Below are 21379 nucleotides of genomic sequence, written 5' to 3' on the forward strand. Positions count from 1 at the left end.
GAACATCTGTCCCGTATTCAAGCCTTGTTTAAACGTTTGGCTGCGGGTTGCCTCACGATCAATTTGGCTAAATGGTCAGGCAACTGTTACATACCTTGGAAAGGTGGTTGGGCAGGGTGAAGTGCATCCTGTTCGGGCTAAAGTGGTAGCTATTGATGCTTTTCCACCACCAACTACTAAAAAGGAACTGATGCGTTTCTTGGGAATGATTGGTTATTATCGTGGTTTTTGTAGGAACTTCTCTACTGTGGTCTGATAACGTGATTGCTGATGCGCTCTCTCGTGCGCCCTGTTCCTGAATGTTTATGTGACTGACCATTGTTTGGTATTGTCATGTTCTATCTTTCCTGTCTGTTCCCTCCTGGTCTTGTGTTCTTCTTTCCTCTTAAATGTTGCTTCCTGTGCGCAAAGGTTGCAGAGGTCTGGCGAGGAGGAGGTTGGCTGGGGCAAATGGAAGTGCGAACATGTAACCCCTTGTCAATTTGGGATGCAGAGGCTGTGTCAATTTGGGACGCAGAGGCTGGTACGTTGTTCCGGGGTCCTTGTTGGTCCCCGGTTTTATGGGGGGGGGGGGGGGGTGACGACCCTCCCACTCTGTCTGCCGTATTCTCTCTCTTTGTTCTTGTTTCCTTATTAGGATGCCGGTGGGCGGAGTTGGGAGTGTCGTCAGCTACATGGGAAACACCTGGGCCCGGGTGTGTCCCAGGATAAATAGACCTTTTCCACATTGGGGAGATTCTCTCCATGCAGACACTTTATAGATTTCTGTTGTGGTATTTTTGTGGCCTTTTGGTTGTTTGCTTTCGCACCCTTCAACACCCTGCATTATTACATTTTATGCATGCAAAACACTCACACTACTGATTACACACATCATTGTTCATTTTGTTTAGATTACTTTAGTTAATAAATATATATTTTGGTATTCCTTGTCTCCACGTTGTCTCCCTTTTGTTGCGAACTCTGAGCTGGTTCGTGACAGAATGCACTCGGAGCATGAGTGTGGTGCACGGTAGTATGCATATTGAGAAACATCCGTAGTGTTCATTTCTGTGTGTGCCTGTGTCCTTTGCTGCGTCTGCTCACCGGCGTTGACAGTCTCCTGGTCGATCATGCCTCCCTCAGCGAAGCCGTCCAGGTCGTCCAGCTTGACCTTCTCCCAGGGGATGTAGGTGACCCCCAGGTCCATGTCCCACAACTGCTTATACTCCTGCTTCACTCCCTTATTCAGCGCCCAAGCGATCTGAACACAAATGTCAGCGGATACATGAAAGAGCAGAAATATCAACGGTATTTAAGTCGAAACAGGAGAGTAGGAAATATGTAACGGCTGGGTTGCTTTGAGGTCAGTGGTATGCTTAGTGAGCCACCCAAGAGATTTAAAAACATGAACACACACAGAGGACATACCCTAACCGCAGTGAAGTGGCAATCACATCACACCAGACTACCTTAATGACCTTGGAGACGACCTTGTATGAACCAGTGCTGAGTTTCTGTCTGGCGCGGAAGGCATCCTGTCTGTGGACCATACAGATGTAGGCACAGCCACGGGGAGGGATCATCTATAGAAGGAGAGATTGAGAGAGGGATGTACAGAAAGAAAGATGGTCAGAACTTGCTAATGAGAAATGCCTGGCTTAAAGAGCAAAGGGTGAGTCCTTTAAAGTGTACAGTCAAGATAATAAATATTTCCCTCAGGTCAGAGGTGACAGAGCTTGCTTACCCACATAATGAGCAGCAGTTAATGAAGTCAAGCTCAGACAGACAGCGGGTGCTCTACTTACATTGATAGACTCAATCTGACCAAACTCTTCAAACAGATTGGTGAGGTCCTGCGGAGTGGCCTTCTTGTCTACCTGTCCCACCCACAGAGTGGTGCTGCACACTGGGGACACATAGTAGAGATGGAGGCTTAGAACACATTAAAGGTGCCAAGGATGATAAACATTAAAAGGAGATTGGAGTTTGGAGATTTTCATGACTAGTGATACATTAAAAGGTCAGTGAAGCACTAATCGGCGGCTGGCATTACCACTGAGAAATTTGGATCGGATTGGAGGCAGTCCTTTCTTCTGCCGCTCTTTCTCTAGCTCGCGGGCGTGTCTCTCGCTGGAGTAGGACCGCGACAACTTCCTCTTCCGTTCTCTGGAGCGTGACCGCGATCGCTTGCGATGTTTCCGTTTCCGAGAGCCTGACCGTGATCTGGACCGTCTCTTCCTGGGAGATCTAGAGTAGAGGGTTATTTTGAAGGCATTTTGATGCCAGCAGTCGTGGTAAAATCAACATGGATGGCGGTGCTATAATCTGCGCCTCTACAAGGTGTCTCAAGTTGCCTTGTGGACGATTTCTCTCAGAATGGGTCCTTAGACTCACCTCGATCGTGACCTGGACCGTGTTCTTGACTGTATGTCAATCGTCTTGGACTTCTTGTCCTCTGGCTCGAAGATCTCTTCGTCTATCTCTGGCCCGTCATCCAGGTCCATGTCCTATAACACAGGCATCATTACAACAGAGCTCTACTTACAAATACAACTACCACAGAGCTCTACTTACAAATACAACAGAGCTCTACTTACAAATACAACAGAGCTCTACTTACAAATACAACAGAGCTCTACTTACAAATTCAACAGAGCTCTACTTACAAATTCAACAGAGCTCTACTTACAAATACCACAGAGCTCTACTTACAAATACAACAGAGCTCTACTTACAAATACAACAGAGCTCTACTTACAAATACAACTACCACAGAGCTCTACTTACAAATACAACTACCACAGAGCTCTACTTACAAATACAACTACCACAGAGCTCTTACAATTGCAGTTATATATCCGTTTTAGTCACAGAGAAGTTCATGAGTCAGTGAGGGAAGAAAGGCTTACCTGCTGCTGGTTGTCAATGGAGTCATCCATCTTGTTGTCTGGCTCCGGGTGCTGTGATTGGCTGCTGCTCTGCTGGGGTGTGTTCTCAGACCCAAAGATTCCATCCTGAAAAATACCCAATTGGTTAGTGTCCTAGCAACTTTCCTCACAATGGTCTCAAGAGACGACTGTATGGGAAATTAGTAGGAAATTAAACAGGTAGGGGTTCGGAAAGGAACCAAGGCAGCTTTGTTTTGGGAAGTCAATTCCTGTGCTTCTAGAGATGATGCTAGTGCTCCGGTATGGATAGAGCGGGCCGTAAAGGAAAGGACTAAGGGTGTCTGTGAAGGTGTGTGTTGTGTAGGTACCTTCTGCTGGTGCTCCATGAGCTGCTTCTGTAACTGCTCTAGGTTCTGCTGCTGCAGCTGCTCAGCCAGCTGGTGGAAGATGGAGTCAGACATCATGGGCCTGGAGGGAAACAGGGGACAAGACAGGGGTCAAGAGTTCAGTTAACTGCTGTCCATCACACAGGTAGTGGGGAGTGAAAGTGCATACACAGAACCTGTGACATATTCCGCAGGGTCTCAGATTTGTAGATAAAAAAAACATGCTTACATCTGGGATGATTGCGAGTCCTTTTTGGAGTCTTCAGAGCGTTCTGAATCATTCCCAAAGTCAAAATGACCCAACATTTTCTGCAACAAATGGAGAAAGACAATCATCTTTAAAATATAGATCTGAGAGTCACACGTAGTAGAAGATAGTTACCAACATCACACAAAAATGTGCATTAACAATTTAAAACAAATGTACCCTTAATATCACTGGGACTTCCACTCCATTTCTGTGTCTGTGGCCTTGATACCTCACCTTGTTGAAGGAGGAGATGGGGTTGGCTGAGGCGGCAGCAGTGAGCTGGGCCGTCAGGGCCTGCAGCTGGACCACCAGGCCTGCATCCAGTGCCTGCAGCAGAGACGGCTGGGGCTTCTGCTGCTGCATCTGCAGACTCTGCACCAGCTGCTGGAGCTGTCACACAGATAAAGACAGACACAGAGAATGATGCACAAAAAGTCTACAGCTGGTCATTTGGAAAGGAAAGTTTAGCAAACAAAGGAGCATCAGAAAGGTCAGAACACAGACTCAACAAGTGTACAAGTCAAAACAAAACTAAAGAGGCAAAGAGACATTCAGTGTCATTCTCTGAGCTTCAAATTTGATGTTGAGTTAAATTGACTGTCTGAGGACCAGGGATCTTATATATACTGACCTGTTGTCCCTGTGGACTCTGCAGGATCTGGGCCACAGCAGCTACAGTGTCTGTGTTGGAAAACTGAGACGCCCAGTCAGGCAGACTGGACACGATGTTGGCTGGAGTGGCCGGGGTCGCTGGGGTACCTGGACACAAACACACAAAGAAAATCCATCATGAGAAATCAATATGAATAATACAACAAACATCTACAATTGAAGTTGATTAGACAGCAATGCCTGGTCACAAAAAAAGGCCTCAGAACATTGTGTCAGTTCAGGAGAAGGACTGTATTTCGCCAGCAGGTGTCAGTATAGAGCTGTATGTGTATGCATGTTATATGTTGGGTGACTGACCAGGCGTAGCGTTGTTGACCGGAGCATCCCTGCTGGTCATGACAGGGGTGACACTGGGAGGGGGTAGTCCTGCAGCCATGTCCAGCAGGGGCTGGATGATGTCACTCTTGAAGACGGCGTTCTTCTGCCACAGGTTGAGGACTCTGACAATCTTACTCTGGAACACAATGGAAGGAAGATCACAGACTGACACACACAACCACTCAATAAAAACAAGACCACTGCAGCGAATGAGTCACAGCCTAAAGTTGATGCTGTATACTCTACAAATGTGGAGTATTAAAATAGTATATTCATTGATTTCATTCCCCACTGACACTGAATAATAACGTTTTTCATACAATGCTACAGATCAGATCTATCACTAACAACAATAGAGGACGTGTAGTCAGAGGTAGAATAGAAGGTGAAAACTAGAACAGTGTTTCTGAATAGAGAAACCAGAGAGCTGTCTCTGTTCCCACTGTGACCCACCTTGTCATCTGAGGGGCAGCGGTAGAGGTGCTGGAAGGTTCCGATTATGTTTTTGCTAAAGCGCGGGGCGAACACATCCTTGTCCTGGCCAAACTGGTGCCGTGACTGCCGCACGATGGAGTCCATGACGTACAGGCCTGGGACCTTGTACTCTGGCTTGCACTGGATTGCACAAAACAAGGTGAGCGTTTAGCATCTCTGTGGTGATGGGCAAATGAGTGGCAAACAATTTCAAAACATGATTTGCGTAGTACAGATTTGTATTCTACTTGACTCAGTTTGACTGGTGAAACCGAAATAAACTCACTTTCTGAACGAACTTCTCCACGCTCTGGACAACATGTTTGTAGTACTGAAAGAGAAGGAACACAAGAAAAGACATTGTGATACCCCACCAAAACTACAACCACAGCATCCCTGGAGACAAAGACCTGAAACTGGTCAAAGATGGTGGTTATAGCATTATCAACAGCAGTATGTGAAACCAAGAGCAATTCCATCATGTCAAGTGACACAAACAAATTCACATAACACGGAAGTATCCACAATAGAGCTGCTTTACTCCATCATTTGAGTAATCAAGCATTTTGTGAAATACTGTGAAATATTTTGAGATAAATCTAATTCCAACACAAAAACAAAACAATTGACGGGGAATTACATTTATTTCATGTTTTTCTTTCTAACAATGATATAAATAGACTTATGTTTGGATGTCTCAGCCTAGTTATTTCTCGCTCCTTGAAAGGGAAAACACTGGAGACCCCAATAACTGATTCACACTATGCAAAAATCAAGTTATCTAATGACCACAGCTCGAAAAATAGTTATACATTCATTGGCATTGACTCAATGCAATATGCACTGTTACAAATCAAATCAAATGTATTTATATAGCCCTTCGTACATCAGCTGATATCTCAAAGTGCTATACAGAAACCCAGCCTAAAACCCCAAACAGCAAGCAATGCATGTGAAAGAAGCACGGTGGCTAGGAAAAACTCCCTAGGAAAAACTCCCTAGAAAGGCCAAAAACCTAGGAAGAAACCTAGAGAGGAACCAGGCTATGAGGGGTGGCCATAGCCTCTTCTGGCTGTGCAGGGTGGATATTATAACAGAACATGGTCAAGATGTTAAAATGTTCATAAATGACCAGCATGGTCAAATAATAATAATCATAGTAGTTGTCGAGGGTGCAACAAGCACGTCCGGTGAACAGGTCAGGGTTCAAAAGTAATTCCTTTGCATTCAAGCCATGTTCTCAGCTGCCTTCCACCAGATTACAGAGTAATCGATTCCTTTGATTAATTGTTGCTGTAGTGTTTAAGCTATTTGCTGGTAACATGGGAAGGAGAGATGGGCACTACAAACACCTTTGGGATGACTGAAGTATGGAGAGAGGTAGGAAATGCTGCCTTAAACATAATGCAGCATGTGTAATTTAAGACTCCACAGAACGTAGGCTATTGGGCAGAATAATTTCACAGGAATTATCACACCACAAAAAGAGAGGAGAATAATAATGGAGAGAATGGAAACAGATTTTGGGCCATTAGCAAATAATAGAGATATTAACATCATTATTGGTTTGAACTATTGAGTATTTCAAATTCATAGTAATAGATTACTGCCAACTCATGATGCACTACACCTGTCCCTTCACAGCAAGTGGTGTGTTTACTGCAGTGCTGCTGGGATCAAAATATGTAGGAAAGCATTTACATTTTAGTCATTTAGTAGACGCCCTTATCCAGAGCAACTTACAGTAGTGAGTGCATACATTTTCATACGTTTTTCCCCCATACTGGTCCGCCGTGGGAATCAAACCCACAACGCTGGCGTTGCAAGCACCATGCTCTACCAACTGAGCTACACGGAACCCCAGTGCTCAACTACTGTGCTACTGGCCAATAGGAATCAATAATACAGTGTGCATCAGTGAACGTCCCCTATGTAAAGACATTGTGATGTCTGTCTTACACACAATGTCTTTACATTTACACACACAGCAGCATTTTTACCCATCTTATTACAGACTAAAAAAGTATATAGTGCAACATTTATTTCATAATTGAAAGCTCTCAATAGCTTGTATGAAGGTGAAAACAAGTGATTCAAACATACAAGCGCATCAAGTCAAAGTGGACCACAGGGCTATATGGGATAACTGGGGCCATGAGACCAGCACTAGAACTGCCAGCAGGTGGCGCTAAAGTTACCTTATTTCTCCAGATCACAGTAAGGAGAACAGACTACTCTACAGTACTATACTGTACAAGAATATAAACACCACATGTAAAGTTTTGGTCCAATGTCTCATGAGCTGAAATAAAATATTCCACACACACAAAAAGCTTATTTCTCTAAAAAAAATGGCACAAATGTATTTACATCCCTGCAGTGGTGTAAATACTTAAGTAAAAATACTTTAAAAGTACTACTTAAGTAGCTTTTTTGGGTATCTGTACTCTACTTTACTATTTATATTTTTTGCCAACTTTTACTTTACTACATTCCTAAAGAAAATAATGTATTTTTTACGCGATACATTTTCCCTGACACCCAAAAGTACTCGTTACATTTTGACAGGAAAATGGTCCAATTCACACAATTATCAAGAGAACATCCCTTGTGATCCCTACTGCCTTTAATCTGGAGGATTCACTAAACACAAATGCTTTGTTTGTAAATGATGTCTGAGTGTTGGTGTGCCCCTGGCTATCCATATTTTTTTTAATATATTGTGCAATCTGGTTTGCTTAATATAAGGAATCTTAAATGGTTTATACTTTTACTTTTGATACTTAAGTACATTTGAGCAATTCTGTTTACTTTTGATACTTAAGTATATTTAAAACCAAATACTTTTAGACTTTTTCCACCCTGTTAATGAGCATGTCTCCTTTGCCAAGATAATCCATCCACCTGACAGGTGTGGCATATCAAGAAGCTGATTAAACAGCATGATGATTACACAGGTGCGCCTTATGCTGGGGACAATAAAAGGCCACTTTAAAAGGTGCAGCTTTGTTTGTTATATTTTTTTCAGTATAATTCACAGACTACAGTTTATCACTGTAAGATAAAATTGCCTTAACAGGTTGCCTATACTTTGAGAAACATGTATAAGAGTGTGGCCACTTTGGATGCACAAAGGAGCTATAACAAAATGCCAAGTAATTATTACTTGGATACCTTGTCCTGCATGTTGTTCTTAGTTAGAGCTAGTAGGTTTATACCAAACTGTGAGATCATCTCCAAGACCGTGACAGCAAATACACATCTCAGTAACCTGCACACATTCCACAACCAAGTTCACATCCATTCCCAGAGCTGCTGGACATCATATTACAATAGTTTGGCCTAATATTTGGTTGGTTGGTTTCACTTGCAAACAGACATGGAGGCACACATATTTTAAAAAGACTTGGAACATCACAGAATTAAAGAAAATACATTAAATGCATAAGAACAGAGAGTGGAATTCCCAACAGGGTAGCCATGTAGAATAGCTAGGCTACATTGAGGGAGGGTTTTGTATGGGACAGAATGCAAGTATTGCAAAATTGAGACAGACACTGCTCACAGCTGCTAAATAACAATTCAGCTATATGATTGAGGAATGTAGACCATCTCCATAGGCCATTAAAACTTTGAAATAACTGGAAACCAATGAAGCAGATAACATGTAGGTTGGATGAGCTCATAGCTCCATCTGAAACTGGTTCAGTGTCAGTGAGCCTGAGGGGCAGATGGCTACAATCACCCCAGCAACATACAGTGAGAAAGTTATGAAGAGGAGCTTGTACATAAACACAATCTGGGCGAATTTGGGATGTCTAGTTTAAGCTGTAATGATTGTAAGGAATGTACATTTACATTTTAGTCATTTAGCAGACGCTCTTATCCAGAGCGACTTACAGTAGTGAATGCATACATTTCATTTCATGCATTTTTTTGTCAATCCTGCCAATGTTTCTTGTACTTGGGTTTCTAAACTTGTACTTGGGTTTTCAAAACTTTGACACATGTAATGCAATGCAAACACAGTATGGCTGGGATTTGCCAGGGACCTCACAATACAATATTATCACGATAATTAGGTGCCGATACCATATGAATTGCGATTGTCACAATTGTATATGTACTGCGATTTGATAGTGTGATTTTATTGCGATTTGCTGTTCCAAACATATTGCTCACCATGTCTGCTGTAGGACAAGAGAGAGCCATGAGAAAACAAGTTTTGATCCCTATTTAAAAAGATGGAGAACAAGCTATGCAAGGTTTTGGCGCAGGTACAGCCAACTAGAGCAAAAGTAATATTGTGATAATGTGAAAATGAATTATCTTGTAAAAAATAATATATCCCGATATGTAACCGTATCGATGTATTCCCCCATCACTACAACACAGTAAGGCTGCGTTTATATGGGCAAACCAATTGTGATCTTTTGAGCAATCGGATCAGCTCTGAAAAAGATCTGACGTGATTGGTCAAAAAAACAATTAGTGAGGGGACTCCTGAGTGGCGCAGCGGTCTAAGGCACTGCAGTGCTTGAGGCGTCACCACAGATCCGGGTTCGATCCCGGGATGTGTCACAGCCGGCAGTGACCGGGAGACCCATGAGGTGGCGTACAATTGGCTCGGCGTCGTCCGGGTTAGGCCAGCTGGGATGTCCTTGTCCCATCGCGCTCTAGCAACTCCTGTGGTGGACCGGGTGCATGCACGCTGACACGGTCGCCAGTTGTACGGTGTTTCCTCTGACACATTGGTGAGCTTGGTTAAGTGACCGGTGTATCAAGGAGCAGTGCGGCTTGGCAGAGTTGTGTTTCGGAGACGCATGGCTCTCGACCTTTGCCTCTCCCGAGTCCGTACGGGAGTTGCAGCAATGGGACAAGACTGTAACTACCAATTGGATATCACGAAATTGTGGGAAAAAAAGGGGTATTATATCCCCCCCCCCCAAAATAAATAAATATGACCAATTAATGGAAAGAATATCAATATTGGGCTGCCTGTGTAAATGCAGCCTAAGAGTTGTTTTTCACTCCCTAAGTTGCTATCAGTCAAGTATTGTAGCACAAGCAGGACACAATGTAGAATAGTGTTGAGCAACAAACGCCCATATATTTAGCCTAGGCTATCATTATCATGTTCTAGGAATAAATCACATTCTCAAAATGGCTGAACGCCAACTTCCAATTCACACAATTCAAATATTTGCAAAACATCTTCCACTAAAATCTCAACTTCTGTGTGCATTAAGTTTGGAAAAGCAAGGCCTTATCTTTCGTTGGAAATCGGGACAAACTGGGTTACATTTAGTAATTGTAACCCTTTGAGAATTCCTCCACAATATCTTTTTGTTGTTGTTGTGTGTATTAGTTTGTACTGTTAGACACACTGCACGGCTGGAGCTAGAAACATAAGAATTTCACTGAACCTGCTTTAACATATGCTAATCTGTGTATGCAACAAATAAACTTTATTTGATTCGGCCCAATTAGGCTACAGTCACAAACTGTAACCTAATTGGGAAAAATGAAAACAGGGGTGGGAGTGAAGGAGAACACAAGGTGGAACACAATCTTGCTTTCAATGCATTTTTAAGATGATAGGATATTAGGTCTACTACTGTGCAAATTACTGACCGCTAATGTGCAGACACGCCTACGTTGCCTAGCATGCAATTCAATGTAAGCACATTTGTGAATAAAACAATACCAATACAATTGAACAGGGGCTCATTTGATTGATGTAATGGTAGGCTATATTGATATCAGTAGGAAGGTGTTATTGTTGCTCATGCATTTGTTGAGTGCCATGTTGGGTGCCAAAAAGCTCTTTAGCAACTAGCCCTACAGTAAGGTCAAAATATTGATACAAATGTTATGGTCATGGAATTTAGTCTCATGCAACATGAAACTATTTTTCACTCTCTGTAGGCCTGTGTATGATTCTGGCTGGAGTGACGCCCTCAAGTTAAGTCCCAGGCTAGGGGGAGAGCTCTTGTGTCAAATGTCATGATGACATTTATTCAAGTTCATCAGACTTCAATCTTGGTACACATTCATTTTTGAAGACATGAGCAAGACTGGGTTGACTGATAAACATAAATGTATGTCATTAACCAAATGAAACCCACTAATGAAGAGTATTACTGTGTTATTCACAACTGACCTATTATGCAGAGCAGAAATATAATACAAATATAATTGAACACGAAGTAATGTTTTTCAAAGCTGGTCAAGCCAAAGGGACAAGGACATACAGGATGAGGTTTTCGCGGCGGTCACATGGGGTCAACTGGGGTACGGACTTAACAACCAAAGTACCTTTGGCACCGATTACAGCTGTGAGTCTTTCTGAGTAAGTCTCTAAGAGCTTTCCACACCTAGATTGTGCAACATTTTCCCATTATTATTTTTGAAATTCTTCAAGCTTTGTCAAATTGGTTGTTGATCATAGCTTGACAACCATTTTCAGGTCTTGCCATAGATTTTCAATCAGATTTAAGTCAAAACTGTAACTCAGGCCACTCAGGAACATTCACTGTCTTCTTGCTAAGCAGCTTCAGTGTAGATTTGGCCTCGTGTTTTAAGTTATTGTCTTGCTGAAAGGTGAATCCATCTCCCAGTGTCTGGTGGAAAGCTGACTAACCCAGGTCTTCGTCTAGGATTTTGCCTGTGCTAAGCTCCATTGCGTTTATTTTTTTATCCTCAAAAACCTCCTAGTCCTTAACAATTACAAGCGTATCCATAAAATGGAGTCCTCACTATGCTTTAAAATATGGAGATTTGTCATCAGTAATTTGTGGTATTGGATTTGCCCCAAACATAACACTTTGTATTCAGGAGGAAAAGTTAATTGCTTTGCCAATTTTTTTGCAGTTCTACTTTAGTGCCTTGTCGCAAACAGGACGCATGTTTTGGAATATTTTCATTCTGTTCAGGCTTCCTTCTTTTCACTGTCAATTAGGTTAGTATGGTGGAGTAACTACAATGTTGTTGATCCATCCTCGGGTCTTCTCCTATCACAACCATTAAACTCTGTTTTAAAGTCACCATTTCACCATAGTGAAATCCCTGAGGGGTTTCCTTCCTCTCCGGCAACTGAGTTAGGAAGGACGCCTGTATCTTTGTAGTGACTGGGTATATTGATACACCAAAGTGTAATTAATAACTTCACCATGCTCAAAAGGGATAGTCAATGTCTGTTTTTTATTTTTTTACCCATCTACCAATAGGTGCCCTTTCTTTGTGAGGCATTGGAAAACCTCCCTGGTCTTACGGGTTGAATCTGTGTTTGAAATTCACTGCTCCACTGAGGGACCTTACAGATAATTGAATGTGTGGGGTACAGTGTTAAACACTATTATTGCACACAGAGTGAGTCCATGCAACTTATTATGTGACTTGAGAAGAGAAGTTTTACTTCTGAACTTGTTTAGGCTTGCCATAACAAAGGGGATGAATTATTATGACTCAAGCCATTTTTGTATTAACTTGTAAAAACATAATTCCACTTTGACATTATTTGGTATTGTGTGTAGGCCAGTGACAACAAATCTAAATTGAACCCATTTTAAATTCAGGCCGTAACAACAAAATGCGGAAAAAGTCAACGGGTGTGAATACTTTCTGAAGGCACTGTAGCTAGCCATCACTAGCACTCACTGGTTGAAGTAACTTTTAAGTGTAATGGTGTTGACTATGACATTAATTTTATATTCATCACAATATCTGGACGGGAGCAATATAATCCAACAACAAAAAGTTCAACTATGTGTGTCGTTATTGCTTGAATTCGGGCCAAATTGAACTGTTTCCAATGGAGATTGGCTAGACCCCAATAACGGGATTTTTGTTGAAAACTCTGAATAAGTTTGTTCCCCTATCGGTGACTAACTGATTGAATATATATATTTTACTGTACATCTTACAAATAGCACAGGGAGAGTGCAGAACTCTCATCTCCAGTGGGTTAGGGGAAGGGGGGTGCAGAAGGACTCAAGGGGTAGGTATGAAGAGCAGTCAGGGAGTATATTAGAGGTATGGGGAGTAGGGTCATGGGGTAGGTATGAAGAGCACAGTCAGGGAGTATATTAGAGGTATGGGGAGTAGGGTCATGGGGTAGGGCTGAAGAGCACAGTCAGGGAGTATATTAGAGGGATGGGGAGTAGGGTTATGGGGTAGGGCTGAAGAGCAGTCAGGGAGTATATTAGAGGTATGGGGAGTAGGGTCATGGGGTAGGTATGAAGAGCAGTCAGGGAGTATATTAGAAGTATGGGGAGTAGGGTCATGGGGTAGGGCTGAAGAGCACAGTCAGGGAGTATATTAGAAGTATGGGGAGTAGGGTCATGGGGTAGGGCAGAAGAGCAGTCAGGGAGTATATTAGAGGTATGGGGAGTAGGGTCATGGGGTAGGGCTGAAGAGCACAGTAATGGAGTATATTAGAGGTATGGGAGTAGGGTCATGGGGTAGGGCAGAAGAGCAGTCAGGGAGTATATTAGAGGTATGGGGAGTAGGGTCATGGGGTAGGGCTGAAGAGCAAAGTCAGGGAGTATATTAGAGGTATGGGGAGTAGGGTTATGGGGTAGGGCTGAAGAGCAGAGTCAGGGAGTATATTAGAGGTATGGGGAGTAGGGTCATGGGGTAGGGCTGAAGAGCAGTCAGGGAGTATATTAGAGGTATGGGGAGTAGGGTCATGGGGTAGGTATGAAGAGCACAGTCAGGGAGTATATTAGAGGTATGGGGAGTAGGGTCATGGGGTAGGGCTGAAGAGCACAGTCAGGGAGTATATTAGAGGTATGGGGAGTATGGTCATGGGGTAGGTATGAAGAGCACAGTCAGGGAGTATATTAGAGGTATGGGGAGTAGGGTCATGGGGTAGGTATGAAGAGCACAGTCAGGGAGTATATTAGAGGTATGGGGAGTAGGGTCATGGGGTAGGGCTGAAGAGCAGTCAGGGAGTATATTAGAGGTATGGGGAGTAGGGTCATGGGGTAGGTATGAAGAGCACAGTCGGGGAATATATTAGAGGTATGGGGAGTAGGGTCATGGGGTAGGGCTGAAGAGCACAGTCAGGGAGTATATTAGAGGTATGGGGAGTAGGGTCATGGGGTAGGGCAGAAGAGCAGTCAGGGAGTATATTAGAGGTATGGGGAGTAGGGTCATGGGGTAGGGCTGAAGAGCAGTCAGGGAGTATATTAGAGGTATGGGGAGTAGGGTCATGGGGTAGGGCTGAAGAGCACAGTAATGGAGTATATTAGAGGTATGGGAGTAGGGTCATGGGGTAGGGCAGAAGAGCAGTCAGGGAGTATATTAGAGGTATGGGGAGTAGGGTCATGGGGTAGGGCTGAAGAGCAAAGTCAGGGAGTATATTAGAGGTATGGGGAGTAGGGTTATGGGGTAGGGCTGAAGAGCAGAGTCAGGGAGTATATTAGAGGTATGGGGAGTAGGGTCATGGGGTAGGGCTGAAGAGCAGTCAGGGAGTATATTAGAGGTATGGGGAGTAGGGTCATGGGGTAGGTATGAAGAGCACAGTCAGGGAGTATATTAGAGGTATGGGGAGTAGGGTCATGGGGTAGGGCTGAAGAGCAGTCAGGGAGTATATTAGAGGTATGGGGAGTATGGTCATGGGGTAGGTATGAAGAGCACAGTCAGGGAGTATATTAGAGGTATGGGGAGTAGGGTCATGGGGTAGGGCTGAAGAGCAGTCAGGGAGTATATTAGAGGTATGGGGAGTATGGTCATGGGGTAGGTATGAAGAGCACAGTCAGGGAGTATATTAGAGGTATGGGGAGTAGGGTTATGGGGTAGGTATGAAGAGCACAGTCAGGGAGTATATTAGAGGTATGGGGAGTAGGGTCATGGGGTAGGGCAGAAGAGCACAGTCAGGGAGTATATTAGAGGTATGGGGAGTAGGGTCATGGGGTAGGTATGAAGAGCAGTCAGGGAGTATATTAGAGGTATGGGGAGTAGGGTCATGGGGTAGGTATGAAGAGCACAGTCAGGGAGTATATTAGAGGTATGGGGAGTAGGGTCATGGGGTAGGTATGAAGAGCACAGTCAGGGAGTATATTAGAGGTATGGGGAGTAGGGTCATGGGGTAGGGCTGAAGAGCAGAGTCAGGGAGTATATTAGAGGTATGGGGAGTAGGGTCATGGGGTAGGTATGAAGAGCACAGTCGGGGAATATATTAGAGGTATGGGGAGTAGTGTCATGGGGTAGGTATGAAGAGCACAGTCAGGGAGTATATTAGAGGTATGGGGAGTAGGGTCATGGGGTAGGTATGAAGAGCACAGTCAGGGAGTATATTAGAGGTATGGGGAGTATGGTCATGGGGTAGGTATGAAGAGCACAGTCAGGGAGTATATTAGAGGTATGGGGAGTAGGGTCATGGGGTAGGTTTGAAGAGCACAGTCAGGGAGTATATTAGAGGTATGGGGAGTAGGGTTATGGGGTAGGTATGAAGAGCAGAGTCAGGGAGTATATTAGAGGTATGGGGAGTAGGGTCATGGGGTAGGTATGAAGAGCACAGTCAGGGAGTATATTAGAGGTATGGGGAGTAGGGTCATGGGGTAGGTTTGAAGAGCACAGTCAGGGAGTATATTAGAGGTATGGGGAGTAGGGTTATGGGGTAGGGCTGAAGAGCAGAGTCAGGGAGTATATTAGAGGTATGGGGAGTAGGGTCATGGGGTAGGTATGAAGAGCACAGTCGGGGAGTATATTAGAGGTATGGGGAGTAGGGTTATGGGGTAGGGCTGAAGAGCAGTCAGGGAGTATATTAGAGGTATGGGGAGTAGGGTCATGGGGTAGGTATGAAGAGCAGTCAGGGAGTATATTAGAGGTATGGGGAGTAGGGTCATGGGGTAGGTATGAAGAGCAGTCAGGGAGTATATTAGAGGTATGGGGAGTATGGTCATGGGGTAGGTATGAAGAGCACAGTCAGGGAGTATATTAGAGGTATGGGGAGTAGGGTCATGGGGTAGGGCTGAAGAGCAGTCCGGGAGTATATTAGAGGTATGGGGAGTAGGGTCATGGGGTAGGTATGAAGAGCAGTCAGGGAGTATATTAGAGGTATGGGGAGTAGGGTCATGGGGTAGGTATGAAGAGCAGTCAGGGAGTATATTAGAGGTATGGGGAGTATGGTCATGGGGTAGGTATGAAGAGCACAGTCAGGGAGTATATTAGAGGTATGGGGAGTAGGGTCATGGGGTAGGGCTGAAGAGCAGTCAGGGAGTATATTAGAGGTATGGGGAGTAGGGTCATGGGGTAGGTATGAAGAGCACAGTCAGGGAGTATATTAGAGGTATGGGGAGTAGGGTCATGGGGTAGGTATGAAGAGCAGTCAGGGAGTATATTAGAGGTATGGGGAGTAGGGTCATGGGGTAGGTATGAAGAGCACAGTCAGGGAGTATATTAGAGGTATGGGGAGTAGGGTCATGGGGTAGGTATGAAGAGCACAGTCAGGGAGTATATTAGAGGTATGGGGAGTAGGGTCATGGGGTAGGTATGAAGAGCAGTCAGGGAGTATATTAGAGGTATGGGGAGTAGGGTCATGGGGTAGGTTTGAAGAGCACAGTCAGGGAGTATATTAGAGGTATGGGGAGTAGGGTCATGGGGTAGGTATGAAGAGCACAGTCAGGGAGTATATTAGAGGTATGGGGAGTAGGGTCATGGGGTAGGGCTGAAGAGCACAGTCAGGGAGTATATTAGAGGTATGGGGAGTAGGGTCATGGGGTAGGTATGCAGAGCAGTCAGGGAGTATATTAGAGGTATGGGGAGTAGGGTCATGGGGTAGGTATGCAGAGCAGTCAGGGAGTATATTAGAGGTATGGGGAGTAGGGTCATGGGGTAGGGCTGAAGAGCAGTCAGGGAGTATATTAGAGGTATGGGGAGTAGGGTCATGGGGTAGGTATGAAGAGCACAGTCAGGGAGAATATTAGAGGTATGGGGAGTAGGGTCATGGGGTAGGTATGAAGAGCAGTCAGGGAGTATATTAGAGGTATGGGGAGTAGGGTCATGGGGTAGGTATGAAGAGCACAGTCAGGGAGTATATTAGAGGTATGGGAGTAGGGTCATGGGGTAGGGCTGAAGAGCACAGTCAGGGAGTATATTAGAGGTATGGGGAGTAGGGTTATGGGGTAGGTATGAAGAGCACAGTCAGGGAGTATATTAGAGGTATGGGGAGTAGGGTCATGGGGTAGGGCAGAAGAGCACAGTCAGGGAGTATATTAGAGGTATGGGGAGTAGGGTCATGGGGTAGGGCAGAAGAGCACAGTCAGGGAGTATATTAGAGGTATGGGGAGTAGGGTCATGGGGTAGGGCTGAAGAGCAGAGTCAGGGAGTATATTAGAGGTATGGGGAGTAGGGTCATGGGGTAGGGCTGAAGAGCACAGTCAGGGAGTATATTAGAGGTATGGGGAGTAGGGTCATGGGGTAGGGCTGAAGAGCACAGTCAGGGAGTATATTAGAGGTATGGGGAGTAGGGTCATGGGGTAGGGCTGAAGAGCAGTCAGGGAGTATATTAGAGGTATGGGGAGTAGGGTCATGGGGTAGGTATGAAGAGCACAGTCAGGGAGTATATTAGAGGTATGGGGAGTAGGGTCATGGGGTAGGTATGAAGAGCACAGTCAGGGAATATATTACAGGTATGGGGAGTAGGGTCATGGGGTAGGGCTGAAGAGCAGAGTCAGGGAGTATATTAGAGGTATGGGGAGTAGGGTCATGGGGTAGGTATGAAGAGCACAGTCAGGGAGTATATTAGAGGTATGGGGAGTAGGGTCATGGGGTAGGGCTGAAGAGCAGTCAGGGAGTATATTAGAGGTATGGGGAGTAGGGTCATGGGGTAGGGCTGAAGAGCAGTCAGGGAGTATATTAGAGGTATGGGGAGTAGGGTCATGGGGTAGGTATGAAGAGCAGTCAGGGAGTATATTAGAGGTATGGGAGTAGGGCCATGGGGTAGGTATGAAGAGCACAGTCAGGGAGTATATTAGAGGTATGGGGAGTAGGGTCATGGGGTAGGTATGAAGAGCACAGTCAGGGAGTATATTAGAGGTATGGGGAGTAGGGTCATGGGGTAGGGCTGAAGAGCAGTCAGGGAGTATATTAGAGGTATGGGGAGTAGGGTCATGGGGTAGGTATGAAGAGCAGTCAGGGAGTATATTAGAGGTATGGGGAGTAGGGTCATGGGGTAGGTATGAAGAGCAGTCAGGGAGTATATTAGAGGTATGGGGAGTAGGGTCATGGGGTAGGTATGAAGAGCAGTCAGGGAGTATATTAGAGGTATGGGGAGTAGGGTCATGGGGTAGGTATGAAGAGCACAGTCAGGGAGTATATTAGAGGTATGGGGAGTAGGGTCATGGGGTAGGGCTGAAGAGCAGTCAGGGAGTATATTAGAGGTATGGGGAGTAGGGTCATGGGGTAGGTATGAAGAGCAGTCAGGGAGTATATTAGAGGTATGGGGAGTAGGGTCATGGGGTAGGTATGAAGAGCAGTCAGGGAGTATATTAGAGGTATGGGGAGTAGGGTCATGGGGTAGGTATGAAGAGCAGTCAGGGAGTATATTAGAGGTATGGGGAGTAGGGTCATGGGGTAGGTATGAAGAGCACAGTCAGGGAGTATATTAGAGGTATGGGGAGTAGGGTCATGGGGTAGGTATGAAGAGCACAGTCAGGGAGTATATTAGAGGTATGGGGAGTAGGGTCATGGGGTAGGTATGAAGAGCAGTCAGGGAGTATATTAGAGGTATGGGGAGTATGGTCATGGGGTAGGTATGAAGAGCAGTCAGGGAGTATATTAGAGGTATGGGGAGTAGGGTCATGGGGTAGGTATGAAGAGCACAGTCAGGGAGTATATTAGAGGTATGGGGAGTAGGGTCATGGGGTAGGTATGAAGAGCAGTCAGGGAGTATATTAGAGGTATGGGGAGTAGGGTCATGGGGTAGGTATGAAGAGCAGTCAGGGAGTATATTAGAGGTATGGGGAGTATGGTCATGGGGTAGGGCTGAAGAGCAGTCAGGGAGTATATTAGAGGTATGGGGAGTAGGGTCATGGGGTAGGTATGAAGAGCACAGTCAGGGAGTATATTAGAGGTATGGGGAGTAGGGTCATGGGGTAGGTATGAAGAGCAGTCAGGGAGTATATTAGAGGTATGGGGAGTAGGGTCATGGGGTAGGGCAGAAGAGCACAGTCAGGGAGTATATTAGAGGTATGGGGAGTAGGGTCATGGGGTAGGGCTGAAGAGCACAGTCAGGGAGTATATTAGAGGTATGGGGAGTAGGGTCATGGGGTAGGGCTGAAGAGCAGTCAGGGAGTATATTAGAGGTATGGGGAGTAGGGTCATGGGGTAGGTATGAAGAGCACAGTCAGGGCGTATATTAGAGGTATGGGGGGAGTATGGTCATGGGGTAGGTTTGAAGAGCACAGTCAGGGAGTATATTAGAGGTATGGGGAGTAGGGTCATGGGGTAGGTATGAAGAGCACAGTCAGGGAGTATATTAGAGGTATGGGGAGTAGGGTCATGGGGTAGGGCTGAAGAGCAGAGTCAGGGAGTATATTAGAGGTATGGGGAGTAGTGTCATGGGGTAGGTATGAAGAGCAGTCAGGGAGTATATTAGAGGTATGGGGAGTAGGGTCATGGGGTAGGTATGAAGAGCAGTCAGGGAGTATATTAGAGGTATGGGGAGTAGGGTCATGGGGTAGGTATGAAGAGCACAGTCAGGGAGTATATTAGAGGTATGGGGAGTAGGGTCATGGGGTAGGGCTGAAGAGCAGTCAGGGAGTATATTAGAGGTATGGGGAGTAGGGTCATGGGGTAGGGCTGAAGAGCAGTCAGGGAGTATATTAGAGGTATGGGGAGTAGGGTCATGGGGTAGGTATGAAGAGCACAGTCGGGGAATATATTAGAGGTATGGGGAGTAGGGTCATGGGGTAGGGCTGAAGAGCACAGTCAGGGAGTATATTAGAGGTATGGGGAGTAGGGTCATGGGGTAGGGCTGAAGAGCACAGTCAGGGAGTATATTAGAGGTATGGGGAGTAGGGTCATGGGGTAGGGCTGAAGAGCAGTCAGGGAGTATATTAGAGGTATGGGGAGTAGGGTCATGGGGTAGGGCAGAAGAGCAGTCAGGGAGTATATTAGAGGTATGGGGAGTAGGGTCATGGGGTAGGTATGAAGAGCACAGTCGGGGAATATATTAGAGGTATGGGGAGTAGGGTCATGGGGTAGGTATGAAGAGCACAGTCAGGGAGTATATTAGAGGTATGGGGGGAGTATGGTCATGGGGTAGGTTTGAAGAGCACAGTCAGGGAGTATATTAGAGGTATGGGGAGTAGGGTCATGGGGTAGGTATGAAGAGCACAGTCAGGGAGTATATTAGAGGTATGGGGAGTAGGGTCATGGGGTAGGGCTGAAGAGCAGAGTCAGGGAGTATATTAGAGGTATGGGGAGTAGGGTCATGGGGTAGGTATGAAGAGCACAGTCGGGGAATATATTAGAGGTATGGGGAGTAGTGTCATGGGGTAGGTATGAAGAGCACAGTCAGGGAGTATATTAGAGGTATGGGGAGTAGGGTCATGGGGTAGGTATGAAGAGCACAGTCAGGGAGTATATTAGAGGTATGGGGAGTATGGTCATGGGGTAGGTATGAAGAGCACAGTCAGGGAGTATATTAGAGGTATGGGGAGTAGGGTTATGGGGTAGGTATGAAGAGCAGAGTCAGGGAGTATATTAGAGGTATGGGGAGTAGGGTCATGGGGTAGGTATGAAGAGCACAGTCAGGGAGTATATTAGAGGTATGGGGAGTAGGGTCATGGGGTAGGTTTGAAGAGCACAGTCAGGGAGTATATTAGAGGTATGGGGAGTAGGGTTATGGGGTAGGGCTGAAGAGCAGAGTCAGGGAGTATATTAGAGGTATGGGGAGTAGGGTCATGGGGTAGGTATGAAGAGCACAGTCGGGGAGTATATTAGAGGTATGGGGAGTAGGGTTATGGGGTAGGGCTGAAGAGCAGTCAGGGAGTATATTAGAGGTATGGGGAGTAGGGTCATGGGGTAGGTATGAAGAGCAGTCAGGGAGTATATTAGAGGTATGGGGAGTAGGGTCATGGGGTAGGTATGAAGAGCAGTCAGGGAGTATATTAGAGGTATGGGGAGTATGGTCATGGGGTAGGTATGAAGAGCACAGTCAGGGAGTATATTAGAGGTATGGGGAGTAGGGTCATGGGGTAGGGCTGAAGAGCAGTCAGGGAGTATATTAGAGGTATGGGGAGTAGGGTCATGGGGTAGGTATGAAGAGCAGTCAGGGAGTATATTAGAGGTATGGGGAGTAGGGTCATGGGGTAGGTATGAAGAGCAGTCAGGGAGTATATTAGAGGTATGGGGAGTATGGTCATGGGGTAGGTATGAAGAGCACAGTCAGGGAGTAT

General features: G+C 45.4%; 1 protein-coding gene across 4 annotated transcripts in view; it reads right to left on the reverse strand.

Moving 5' to 3' along the window:
* Positions 1-21379, reverse strand: part of LOC106575636 (SR-related and CTD-associated factor 8) — a 72782-nt gene that overhangs the window by 23266 nt on the left and 28137 nt on the right. For 3 of the 4 annotated variants that reach the window (XM_014152283.3, XM_045715003.2, XM_045715002.2), the window contains 13 exons: positions 5257-5301; positions 4950-5111; positions 4476-4632; positions 4138-4265; positions 3741-3896; positions 3486-3565; positions 3239-3338; positions 2892-2996; positions 2377-2489; positions 2036-2229; positions 1788-1888; positions 1452-1565; positions 1087-1243 (listed from right to left, as the gene is read on the reverse strand). In XM_014152283.3, the coding sequence (XP_014007758.2) occupies positions 1087-1243; positions 1452-1565; positions 1788-1888; positions 2036-2229; positions 2377-2489; positions 2892-2996; positions 3239-3338; positions 3486-3565; positions 3741-3896; positions 4138-4265; positions 4476-4632; positions 4950-5111; positions 5257-5301 (1612 nt within the window). The remainder of the gene's footprint in view (positions 1-1086; positions 1244-1451; positions 1566-1787; positions 1889-2035; positions 2230-2376; positions 2490-2891; positions 2997-3238; positions 3339-3485; positions 3566-3740; positions 3897-4137; positions 4266-4475; positions 4633-4949; positions 5112-5256; positions 5302-21379) is intronic. The other variant, XM_014152346.3, reaches the window with a different exon arrangement.

Source organism: Salmo salar, chromosome 01 (assembly GCF_965601325.2).
Source record: "Salmo salar chromosome 01, fSalSal1, whole genome shotgun sequence".
NCBI classification, from domain to species: Eukaryota; Metazoa; Chordata; class Actinopteri; order Salmoniformes; family Salmonidae; genus Salmo; species Salmo salar.